The sequence below is a fragment of the Rhinolophus ferrumequinum genome, chromosome 26 (assembly GCF_004115265.2).
Source record: "Rhinolophus ferrumequinum isolate MPI-CBG mRhiFer1 chromosome 26, mRhiFer1_v1.p, whole genome shotgun sequence".
Lineage (NCBI taxonomy): Eukaryota > Metazoa > Chordata > Mammalia > Chiroptera > Rhinolophidae > Rhinolophus > Rhinolophus ferrumequinum.
In genome coordinates, this window is record NC_046309.1 from 7,127,157 (window position 1) to 7,140,374 (window position 13,218).

Consider the following 13,218-nt stretch of genomic DNA (forward strand, 5'->3'; position numbering starts at 1 on the left):
TGGAAGCCCATCTTTCTAGAAGAGACTATTCAGGAGGAAGTAAGAATGAATTAGTCAGATGTTGCTGGTGAATCAAATAATGTCAGAACTGAGAATGGACCATTGGGTTTTTTTTTTTAATTACAGTTTATTGGGGTGACAATGGCTAGTGAAGTTATATAGGTTTCCAGTGTACGATTCTGTAATACATCATGTATGCATTATATTGTGTGTTCCACTCAGAGTCAGTTCTCCTTCCATCACTATACTTTTGACCCTGTTTACCCTCCTCTACCACCGCCTGCCCCTTACCCTCTGGTAACCACTGAACTGTTTTCTGTGTCTATGAGTTTTTGTTTCTTTGTTTGTTTGTCTTGTTTTGCAACGAGGATGCCACTGGTAATAGTTTTGGATGGAGTGACGGTGCTTGTCTATAGCACTGTGATAACCTCTCACTGGTCTCTTGGCTTTCTCCTTTGCCTTCCCACGGTTTATTCCCAACACACCCAGCAGTGGTGACTTGTTCAAATGTAGACCCGTAGGTCATGTCACTCCTCTGCTCAGAATGGCTCCCCATTTAATTCTAATAAAAGTCGAGGGCTTACAGTGGCTTAACAACTCTCCACACATATCTCGCAATTCCATTCTACTCCTGTTCCTCATTTAATTCTAGCAGCTAGCCTCCTGATACTCTTTGAAAGTGCCTGGGGCCATGTCACTGCTTCAGGGCCTCCGTATAGTGTGTTCTCTGAAATGTCCTGCCCCAAGATTTCACCTGCCGGCGTACTCACTCATCTTTTTCAGGTCTTTGCTGCTACCCTAGTATTTCTCAGTGTAGCCTGCTTTGGCTATATTATGTAAAGGTGCAGCCCCCCTTCCAATCCCCCCATAGTTATGCTTTTCCTAGTCTGTTATTCTCTGTTAGCACTTACCACCTTTCCACTTCTAACATATATATATATATGTATATACGTATATACATATATATACATAATTTTCAATTATGTATTATCCTCCATTTGAATGTCAACTCCATGGAGCCTGCAGTGTTTGTCTTGTTTACTGATATATCCTAAGTGTTTAGACTAGAACGTAACTTGTGGTTAATGAACAATAAATATTACCCGAAGTAACAAACGGGAAACAAGTTAGTCTTTTCAAAAGCCACTGGCTACCGGAAGCCTTGCTAGGCAGGGAAGTGCTATTTTGTAGGAATCTGCTTTTGTTAACTCAGCCTAATTAGCTGTTTGCTGCTTTATTCAGTTTTCCCTGAGTTTTTCTATGCGTGGGGGAAGCTCAGTAAATACTTGCCTGCTATGTGGTGAACACTGCAGCTTGCGTGACTCACAGGCCTCTGCGCAGAGAGGTGCACAGGTGTGACAACTGGTATAACAAAGTCTGACGGGAGGTGGTGAGGAGTAATTGTGGTCCTTACACTGGGCCGTTCTGTGTGTTCGTTTGTTTTGATGACGGGTGTGATGCCGACACTTGGAGATGGGGAGTAACACCACAGAGAAGCAGATGAAATTGAAGGGCTGTTACACTCCCAGGTCGGAGAGAGGGAGACGGGTCATGCCATGCTGGGTCTCCACGGGAGGAACGCCCAGGGCGCAGGCTCAGGCAAGCAAGTGGGGAGCCTGGGGAGCGAGCAAGGACCTGGGGTCAACTGCCTTCCTGGGGGTCAGGATAGCAAACGCGTGAGAGGATTTCACTGGTGTGTGTGAATGTCACTGGGTACCAGTCAGGGGAGGGCAGGAAGGGGAACCTGTGGCAGGGACCAGCCTTATCAGCCTGGTGTACTTAGCGTCCTGGGCTGTAGCTCACAGTCTGTGGGTGGGGATGTTTAAGGCATCAGGGAAAAGATAAAGTTTAAAAAATTGACAATACACTGGGTGATGTTAGAAATGAATGCACAGGGCTTTGGATCCACAGAGATCACCCCGGCTTCTGTAAATGGTGTGTTTACTGTCCCAGTGGTGTTATTGTCCTAAAGACTTAAGTCTAGCCTTGTAAAGCCTATGTCCGTGCACAGGGTGGTGTCCATCTCCTTCTTCTGTCTCTGAACATCAGATGTCGGCCTCACAGCCAGAGCTCGAGAACTGCAGAAGCACCCCAGGCTCACCCCTCCCCTGCCTGCCTGCCTGCTGCTTGCCTTGATCCTCTAATGTTTTTAATCAGTCTTGCTAAATACTTCTGTAGGGAAAATGAATAGTGATGAGAAGGAATCTTGCTGCTTCTTTATTCTGAGAAATTCCATGACTGATTTACAGATACTGCTTATTCATCACGGAATCCGAGTGTAGAAGACGGGATTAAATTTCATCCTTAAAGGTTATGGGATCCCTCAAGGCTTAGAGTATAGTAATGAAAAATTGAGACCATAAAAAAGGGATTCCAGAATCTGCATAGTGAATAAACTATTTTTCATCAGGCCTGGCTTCGTATGTGAATTTAGAATTATGTGGATAGGAATACGCCATGTAAATACTTTTTATGGAGCCATAGAACTTTCTCCACTTTATAGTTCATATGTAATTTCTTTTCTTGCCTTTCTCTTAGTTTAAAGCAAATTCTCTTTAGTTTCTTCCTGAGGTCCTGCATAATTTCTGGGCCTTTTTCCACTAGTCTGGAGTGGCTCAAATAATAAGGGCCTCTGAATACAACTAGAAGCCATTTACTTGCCACCCCAAACAGAATTAGGCAATTCTGAGCCTAATTGTTTAGAAAGTATTCTTTTCCTCAGAAGATTAACAGAGGTCCCTGTCTTCCTACATATTAGGAGGTCCTCCTCGTCCCCAAATCGAATTCTTAGAGTGCTAGAAAGAGCTCCAAAGATAGTATTAAGTCTTATAGACACGTGGAGTGCCTGTCTTAAAGTACTTTAGCTTTGTGATGAAGCATCCTATCCAAAGTAAAAATTTCCAGTCTCCCTACACTCTGAAAAAGTCAGAAATAGGAAACTCATTCCAAACTTCTTGGTTCTTCTATGTAATTTACTTGTTGTGTTTTTATGGAACCCCATTCTGATTTATATATTCCTGCCGTGTGGTCGTTAACCTATTCCTTAGGCTGATAAGTCCTTTCTCTGATACTTGATGCAAGAGACTGTTACTCCATGGCCTTTCACTTCCCTGCAGCCCTCCTTTAACCATTGTATTATATGTATAAGGAAAGCATCATGGTGATTTTATCTGTAAATATCCTGGAACTGTACTTTCAGCAAAAGGGAAACATTTAACCAAACTATATTGTAGTCATAGGAAATGCTCTCTTTAAAGTGGTAAGTGAAAAAAGTAACTAACCAAACTACGTGTAACAATAACAAAAATGAACAGTAATATAAATGTCATACTACTAAAAATAGCAAAGGTAATACAAGAGTGGCTCATTTTTTAAAAACAATCCTATGTTATAGGACATGTTCTAAATGCTTTACTCTTATTAACTCATGTGATCTCATTTAATCCCCACAACAACCCTTCATTGTTACCCAATTTTTATACTTGAACATATATAAAAGGTACAGAGAGTTTGGACAACTTGCTAGGTTCAGTAAAAAGACAGCACGGTACAGATCCTCAAGAAATGCTAGTCAAGTGACAAACCTGAAAAACAGGCTCAATGACAAGTGCAGGATGTTACGAAAGTGCCCACAGTCCTGCTACGGGAGTGGGCGAAAGAGGCACCAACTGCCAAGTCAGGGAAGATCCCAAATGGGCAGAACACAAAAAAACCGAGTTTTAAAGGAAGAGTTGGCTAGTTTTCCAGCTTCATGAGCAGATGGGGAAAATAAAATTTATACTTGAAGCTGGTCTTCAAACTTGACTCTGCCACTCACCAATTATGTCTCCTTGGACGAGTAACTCAGTCCCTTCATCTGAACAGCAGAAGTGTTACCTGCCATCTCTTGATGGCTCATCAGATAAAATGTCATATCGAAAGCTCTATTTAGGTGCTTGATGCTCTTTAATTACTTAAAATCCTTTAGATACATGACTCCGTTTTACTTTCCTTTGCTTAGGTGGACGTGGTTGTGACGTTGGGAGGACTCGCTGGGCGTTTTGACCAGATTATGGCGTCGGTGAGCACCTTGTTCCAAGCTGCTCGCACCTCTCCTCTGCGGATCATAATCCTCCAAGAGGAGTCTCTCATCTTCCTGCTCCAACCAGTAAGTGAAGCGTAGACATCACGGCAGCACCTCGCCTCCACGCCACTAGTAACGTTTGCGTAGATGAGGAGGGAATGTCAGCCCTGTGTGTGTCCTTGAACTATGAGTGAAGGTGACCATGTTTGTTTACTTGTGTCTACTTTAGTCCACTGCCTCAGTTCACTGAACAGGAAACAGGTGGAGGAGAAGCCTCAAAGTTTTCATTTTATTGCACCCAGGGGGAAAAAAAAAGACACACAAAAAAACCAACCTGTGACTTTTAATTAAATTGACTGAGAATTAAATTTAGCACTTTTGCATTTTGAGCAGCTGAATGTGAGAAAAATTCAACAGTGGAAACATAAAGCTTGGCAAATATTTCAAATGGAATTCTCATGTATTTTCGCTGTTGTCAGTATAATTGGAAATTGGATTTGATTTTCTTAAGCACTTAAAAGAAAATCTATAGCTTTTACTGTTCTTAAGTTGACTGCTTATTAATTTCACTGCCTCAGGATAAATTTTTAGTGATGATGTCGTTCATTTCCAATGGTAAACATCAAGGAAATTTCCCATCAGCGTAGTACTTAGAACAGAATTCTTATTAAGTAAACAAGTTTCATAAGGTGGATTGGTGAATTTCAGTTTGAAAAATAATCCTTTGCTAACATTTTTTTTAAAGACAGGAGACAGTTTTTTTTTTCCTTTTTTGCCTCTTGTTGTAATGTTCTACTCATAGTTTTGCTTCTACTGCATCTACTATCCAGCATTTGTCGCATGTCATTACCTAAAATTGTCGTTTGGTTAATATAGTGGGTGCAATGTATGCTCACCGTCGTTCAGCCACTTTTGCATTTCGGGTTGTGGCTCCTTTGCTTTCTGGAACAATTCCTGTCAAATATGGAAGAGGAACTGAAAAAGTCAGTTTTCAAACTCCATGCTGTCCACAAACAATTATGCAGTGTTCCCCCCCCCCCCCCCAACTGCCTGTTGCACTGCTAGGCAGCTGAGGATTTACAAAAATACTAACATCTGATCTTTGTTACTGTTGTCCAATGAAGCAGATATAAAACATAAATCTAAAGCAAGGTTAAAAGACTGGTGCATGCACATGATGAAAGATTCTATAATTTGATTTTGCGTGTGGTAAGGAAAGCCTTCACAGGGGCACTCACATTTCATTCACTCAATTAATTCAACAAATATTTATTGAGTAGCTGCTACATGCCAGGCACTTCCAGGGACACGACAGCCACCTGTACAGACAAAACCCCTTGATTTCATGGAACATCCTACTGAGCTTACATTGCAGCAGAATCTTCAAGGTTGAATGAATGTTTGCTATGGGGGTTGATGGTAAAGGCATTCAAGCCAGACGGGGCTTCTAAAGAAAGAAGGAGGTGCAGGGCTCCTCGTAGGACCTGCAGGGGGTTCTGTGCAGCGGTATGGAAAATGCCAGAAGCTAAGACTAGACGACGCGTCAGCATCCTGATAGTGAAGAGCCTCGAATGCTACACAGTGGAGTGTGAACAGTTCTGCCATAGGTTATAGGACGTCATTGAAAGACTTCAGTCAATGGTATGACATGTATCTGTGTCTTCTACTACTGGGACGCATTGAAGCTTTCTTTGTTGTACTGAATTAATGATACGATGGCTGGCTAAAGTAGTCAACCATGACTTGTCCCTCTGTAGGCACTCTGGTTAATAGATTACTAGTTAGCTAACGATGCAGTTATATTTATGTTTTATAAATGTCTGCTTCATTGGACATGAACTGGAGAGCAATTTTAAAAAATAAAATTGGAAGGTGAACTGATAGAAAAATCCACATCTAAAAAATGGCGTCTGCTCGTAAGATCTTTTCACTGTTGTTGGTATTTTGTACCTTCAGTGCAGTGTGTATAATTGTGGACTTCTAAAGTGTGTTCAGCTGGGAGTCACGGGATTTCCTTCACCTACAGATTGCTGTCTGTCTTCAGTTTGGAAAACTCAGCCATTACGTTTTCCAGTATTTTCTCTGCCCTGTTCTCTTTTTCTATTCTTCTGCAACTCCAATTAAACAAATATCAGATCCTCTAATTGTATCATATCTCAAAACTTCTTGTCATATTTTCTGTGTTTTACTCTCTCTGGGCTCCATTCTGAAATTCTTAATTGCTTCTGTTTCCTACTTCACTCTCTTCCACTTCAGCTGCGTCCAAAATTTTGCTGCTAAACTCATCCACTGAGTTTTAATTCCTGCCATGATTCTTCTTTCTCATATGTTTGTCCTTTGCTCACATTTTCAGACTTTTTTTAAAACATAATTGTCATACTTATTTTATAGGCCCGAATAATTCTAACATCTGTGGTCTTTATAAGTCAGCTGTCTTTTATGTTCAGTTTTGCTTTTGTATGTTGTAACCTTGATTCCTTCTGTGTTTTATGACTTTCGGCCATGACCTCATGTTTCTGGGAACTTCACCTGTGGGAATTATTTGAAGTGTGAGTTAAAAGTGAGTTCAAGGAGAATTCAGGGCGAACACGTAGCCCAGTTTTTTGTAGACATTGATAACTTAGGACATTTTGTTGGAGATGCTTTTGGCCCATGTAGGCGGTGTGAAATCTGAAGGTAATTCTGCTGGGTGTTTGACCTATGGTTACCAATGCTCAGGGGAGACTTGTTCCCTCTTCTCAGCTACAGAGTGCTGAGGTTTGATGGGGCAGCTTTCCTGGCAGTCCAGTGGGAGTGTTATTTTTAGTCATCTTTACACTGAGTCTTGCTTTATTTGGTACAGTCTCCTTTTACACTCCCACCTTGGGCAGACCTTCGGCTTTGTCTCCTGATGACCTTTCATACTTGGAGGACTTAGAAGCTGAAGTTCAAGTTCATCTGTTTTGGTAAACACCAATGTTTAAAAGGTGAAAGTTAGATTTGATGTTCTTTTTCAATCAAAACTTAGTTTTTGGAGTCTGAGTACTCTTTTTAAGAAAATAAAACAAATATTTAATTCATTTTGAAAGAATCCTTTTAATTTTTTCTAGCATTTTTAATTCAGTTGGACAGGGTACTAGTCTACTTAACTGCCTCTATAAATCAGGCCCTGCCTTGTCTATGTTGCAGTAATAATTAACCCCCAAATTATGAACACTTAACCGAGATTGTTTGTTTTTTTTCTCATTAATGGAAAATTTGGTGTGGTTTGGGCAGCATCCTCCATTTTATATCTAAGCCAACTGGAACATGCTGCAACAAGGGAATCAGATTGCTAGAAAGTGGTACCCCATGTTTTTAAAGGCCAGACTTGGCCGTGTCTTGTGTCTTCTTTGGTGGGAACACAGTTCCACTGTCTCAGCCCAACTGCAAGGCGATCTGGGAGAAGAAGGCTGTGGCCCAGGAAGTGGAAACACTGTGTGATCACAGAACACTTTCTGTCAAATTGCCAGAAACTGAAGTTTGGAAAGGAAGTCTGGGTCATAACCCTATGTAATTTCTAGGAACGTAATTTTATTTTTTCATTCATGAAACATGTTAAACTTCAGTTAGCTGTTAAAGCAGAATCCCTCATTTGCCACATACAGTAATCATGTTGAGAGTACCTGCAGTCTACATGCCCAAACAATGCCTTCTAGATTCTCTCTAGTAATTTTAACTTTGTCTCATTGAAATAACCAGAAAATTAGTTTATCCTAAGAAAGTCATTATGACATAGTGTGGGGCAAAAAGCTCATACGTGACCACACCCTCTGTCACGTAGCGTGACCGTGTTCAGCACAGACTCCCGCCTGTGGGCTCAGCACTGCTGGCCTGGCTCCTCTTTGCCACGTGATTCCAGGGGATCTTCCCAGAAACACATTCTCGGTCCCTGCTTTTCAGTCACTTTGGATGAGAATACAGTAAGACATTACGAATACAAATGCAGAAGTCAAATGATTGTGTTTGAGGGCTTAAGATATGAACCAATCTCAGCTAGTCTACCATTATTTTTACGCATCTTTAAATGTTCACTTCTGAAATGTGATTAAAACTAAAAACTAAGCAGTATTAATGAAAACTAGAAATCAATTGAAGCTGTTTCAAAATTATAGCATAGAAACATTCTGCATCCTAGAAATGAGACTTGCATCTTGGAATTGAACTGGCTTTGCCAAATGTATTTTCCTGTAACTATGTGTTATATGCTACAAATACATACCTACTACAGTATGCAGATGTATTAGGTAGTGTGAGTATTCTGGGGGCATATTCAGAAAAGATGGCTGTCCGGATACTGCTCATTGTATCAGGACTTACAGAACGGACAGAAGAAACACCATAAAGTTAAATTGAAACTGTTTTCAAATTGTATGGAACTAGGCTGAAGAAAATCAATCTGTTACGCTTCGGTGCCAAGTAAAGAATGGTGTACGTTTTTTAAAAAAACATATTTTTAAATTGAAAGTCAACAAATAGCTGTTCTCAAGAAAGAAGGTAATTTTGTGGCTATTTCAAGAAGCATCTCATTGAGCTTCATAACAACACTGGGGGGAAAACAGGACAGATAACACAGTCACACAGTAGAGTGTTTTGACCAAACACTTTTGCCACTGCACTACAGTTCTTCTCTCATGGGGTTAATGGACTAAGATGCAAATGACAAGCTATTAAAAACAAGTCATCATCCAATTATCTATAAACACTGTGTAATTCAGTGGCCAGTGGGTATGTGTATATAAACGTATACCTATATTCTCAATAATACTATTTTCAAATAAGATAAACTTTGGATAACTTTAAGAGTATATCCTATCTTGTTACTGTACCCCTAAATTAAACCAAATGACTCTGAATTTTCAACTATGACAAAATCTGTATACAATAAGAATCTTTATCATTTAAGTGGATTCAAGGAGGTTACCATTGAGCTTTGCTAAAATACTTCAAAAATGGTAAAATTCAATATAAGTGTTAATTATTATGAATATTATTTTTGAGGACAGTGTCTTCTAGACTTGGTCCTATAATTATAGGATGTCTGAAATGGAAGATAACAGCAGGAGGAATGAGACATCTTATGGGAGCTCTTTGGCTGATACATGTTTTAGTGCTGTGTCTACTGCAGAACTGTTAAGTGGCTGGGGTAGCCCTAGACCTGTGGCCTAAAATGGGCTTCTCTTAGTCTTTCTAAAAAAGCCTCTCTACCTTCAAATCATCTCAGTGTTTCTGTAACGTTCTGAGTTTCTTTCGAGGAGTTTACACATGGGACTCTTGCGAGAGTGTGTTACAGAAACGCGTAAGCATCCTTCGTTCGTTAGAGTTAGGGTTTGTCATTTGGGACTGACTTGTAGCAATTCATTCAAAGTTCTTTGGGTTGTTCCAGCCTGAAGCCTTTCATCTCTATTATCTTCTCGATCCCCTTTCTGTGACTTATTTTTGTTAATTAAAACTTGAATTTTAAAACAGGGAGGCAGTAGTGTAGTTTCAGATCCATATAAATATGGAAAAATGCCTAGAATTTTTTAGCTGATTGGTTTTTTAGTATATAAGGTTTTTTATCTTGTGTTTTGGTATATTTCACTTACCTATTAGTCAAATGTCATCATGAGAGAAAACCTCTGTAGGTAGCATTTCCTTTGAAGGAAAGTTTCATCTGCCATTCTTAAATAGAAAATTAAAATCAGAAAGTGTTATAGATCCTTCCTTAAAAGGAAACATCCCCCTTTTCCTTCCAGAAATGTGTTCTTAATAAGACACCGTGAGCTTTCATGAGCAGATTTTATGAAGCTGATGAGAGACACCTTAGACGTGAAACACCACTGATATTGGTGACTAGTTAAGCCTCATTCCTTTGGAAGACAGGCACTCAGAGCCACGGTGCCGTGCTCACCATGCAGAGTGCGAATGGCTCCAGGTCTCACACATACTTTCTCATTTTCTGGTCTGTGCTTCTCACGAGTACAGAAACATTAGCTTCTGTACACTGAGCATAAATTATCTTCTACCTGCAAGTTTTATGGTGGTTGGTAATACAAGTTAATAGGATTTACGGCCAAGAAATGAGATGTCCAAGAGTTAATAAGGCGTGCCTTTTACATTATCCTAAACCTTGTTCAGTGGCTCCAATTCACTATTTCAGTGTCTGATGGAGGAGAGTAGTGTTACAGAAGAGACTTCCGTCAGGTTTTATCTCACTTGAACGAACTTCTAAATGTGTTGTAAATATTCTTCTTCGTGAACTTAGTCACGTTTACTACTGCTTGTTTGGTTTTTTTTTTCCTCTCGTAAGATTAATCAATTACTGTATAAATTCCCAATGTTTTATATACTGTACGTTTGTAATGCTGGGAATGAATATGATAGAAATATGTTAATAATCTGAGAGAAAGAAGCTGAATATTAATGATGCTCATTTGGTGATGGTGTCTGCTGAGAACTGAGGGTTTGGCCCTGTCGCCTCACACGTGTATGTGCCCCGAAGTCTCCTCAGAATTAACACCAGAGACGTGATTCTCACAGAGATATGGAGATCTCAATTCTAGACAAACTGATAGTCTTCTCGCCACGTATTACCCAGCTATTATTCCTTTCTTTGCAATCGACGTTATTTAGTCTTCCCCCATGTCTTCTTCTCGTATATTGTTTTGTTCTCGCCTGGCCTTTTAGAATCTCTAGTATAAACTGTAGGGTAGCACACAACCATTTAGTGTAAACAGTGTAAAGACATAGAGATCATTTTCTAGATGAGCAATTGTAAAGCCTTAAAGGTAAAGTAATTGGCCCAAGGTTTACGTAGTATTTCTTTGAAAGAAAATTGAGGCTGAAAATGAAGTAGATCTCATGCAGTGAGAGTCAAAAAAGAAAAGATTACTAGGCATTTAGATCTCTAAATGGCCTGCCAAACAGAGCTCATAGCTGCCCTTTCCTCTTCCATAGATAAGTAAACTTAAAAGTGAGTGTGTGTGTGGAGAAAACATAGTGGAGGGTGTGAGGAGGTGTGGGCGGAAGTCTTCACTGGGGGAACCCAGAGGGAGGAGTCCGTGTAATGACTAGGAGTCTGGATGAGGTGTGGGTGCTGTCCTTCTCTGTGATGGAAAATGTAAGAAGAGATCAAAATGGGAAGACGGTCAGCTGACTTTGGGGTATAGAAAGATTAATCTCTCTTTGGAACCTAGTAGAATTGCCAAAAAGGATCTCTATCTCTGTCTCTATCTATAGAAATAGAGAGCGTGCTCACAAGTGCCTGGCCTGATGGTACGTACGCCTTGATAATCATTATTATATACATGATAAAATCAAAACGTTGGAAGTAGACTCATCACCCTGGAAGAAATGGAGTGAAAAGTGCAATGGCAGATGATAGAACCCTAGGGAATACCTTAAAGAGAAGAAATAGGAGAACTAAAAGAAAGTGATGTCACTGAAACCCAAGTGGTTTAGAGTTTGAAGAGGCAAGGGAGTGATCAGCAAAGGAGGTCAAGAATAAAAATGATATAATGAATTTGGCAGCTGGCAAGAAATGTGATTAAGGCACAATTTTCATGGCAAAATATAGATAGAAACCAAATTACTGTCAGTTGAGTATTAAATGGGAAAGGAGGTAGAAATACTTTCTCTTGTAGTACTGTTTACTCTTTTTTTATTCCCTTATAGTAGTTGAATTTTGGGGACTAATCTGGGAATTGACGATGCTTACAAATTTATTTCGTAGATACTATTTTCCAAGATAAAAGCAAAAACTAAACAAGAACATATATGTTGGGGATCATGCCTTTATTTCTTTCCAGGTATGCCAAACACGCAGGTGGCGTGCACATCTATGGACGTGCATTGTTCTACTCTAAACTGATGAGCTACTTTTCAACCTATTTTAAATCTGAATTCTCTTCCAAAACCAGGGGTCTCTGGGCCCACCCCCAGCTCCACAGTCCTGATAGACCTTTCCCCTTCTCCCCCTCTCCCTGGGCACCTGTGGTGTAGACATAAAGCACGGATGGACCTTTGAGTCTGACCTTTAAATCTCCCCGTCTTGGTCTGTTGTAGTGTCAGTGTTACATGGCCGACAGAAAGTGGTTCCTGTTTTGTTTCCAAACTGATTACAACTGCTCTTTTCTCTGCATATTTGATCCCACTATTCTCTGACAAAATTTTTTTTTTTGTTTAAAATTCCTCTCTTCTTCTAAAGCCCTACTCAAAATTACATCTTCTGCACAGAATTTCCGAATAAACATCCGAATAAATTTCCCTCATCTGAATTATTTTCATCACTTTCTAAAATCTTTTTCTGTTTCCTATGGGCTTCAGTCTATCTATACAACAAAATTTATTAAGACATAATTTTTCTCATTTCCTAAACTTTAAAAAACACAAAATTGCATATTTTTGATAAAAAATGAAATGATTATCACATTTAGTTCATCCAATGCTAGCCAAATCCAAATAAGTAAGAAGTTTTAGATAATCAAATTGTATCATTTCTACTATCAAAAGTGTTCATTACTGTCTCCCTGTACTTTATGAAGTACAGGTGTCTGGATGTCCCCGATTGGGAGTCAAAGGAACTTTGTCCACTTACTTCTCAGTTGGCATGTGCTCTCTTCCTAGTTTGTTGGAAGCTCCCTTGGGCGAACGATAGCTTCTTTTAGTGGCTGGTAATGTGTTAGTACTCTTGAGCAAATAAATGAGGATGATGGTGGCAGGGGTGGTAGGTTTTAAAGCAACCTGGATTTAATGAAATCTTAAGGGGAAACGCGTGAAATAACAACCCTGACACTGGCCCCCCACCCACACAGCATACATGCTTTTTGACCTTAAAGAAGTCTTTCACTCAGGGAGGTTTATAGAAAGATGCATATCAGCAAAAATCTGTGGTGATCCCTCCCTCAGTGATTCCAAAGTAGCAAGGGAAGAAATATCAAATTCAATCTCCATGGAAACTATTTAAAACCTTATTTGAACATTGGCCTTTCATTTTCAACCATGAGTGACAGAATCGGTTTTGGAGACTTGGAACAATCCATAAGAGTGCTGTGTGCAGGTGAAACAATAGAAAAGATAGCATCAGCGTTTATCTGAGCTCTGTCGTCGTAATTTATCATAATCCAATTCTAGGTAAAGTAATGGAATATTGGATG

The 13,218-nt window shown here is 39.8% G+C and overlaps 1 protein-coding gene across 2 annotated transcripts in view; it reads left to right on the top strand.

Annotated features, from left to right (window-relative positions):
- TPK1 (thiamin pyrophosphokinase 1) overlaps window positions 1-13,218 on the top strand; it is a 265,356-nt gene that overhangs the window by 135,809 nt on the left and 116,329 nt on the right. For both annotated transcript variants that reach the window (XM_033099184.1, XM_033099185.1), the window contains exon 6: window positions 4,001-4,147. In XM_033099184.1, the coding sequence (XP_032955075.1) occupies window positions 4,001-4,147 (147 nt within the window). The remainder of the gene's footprint in view (window positions 1-4,000; window positions 4,148-13,218) is intronic.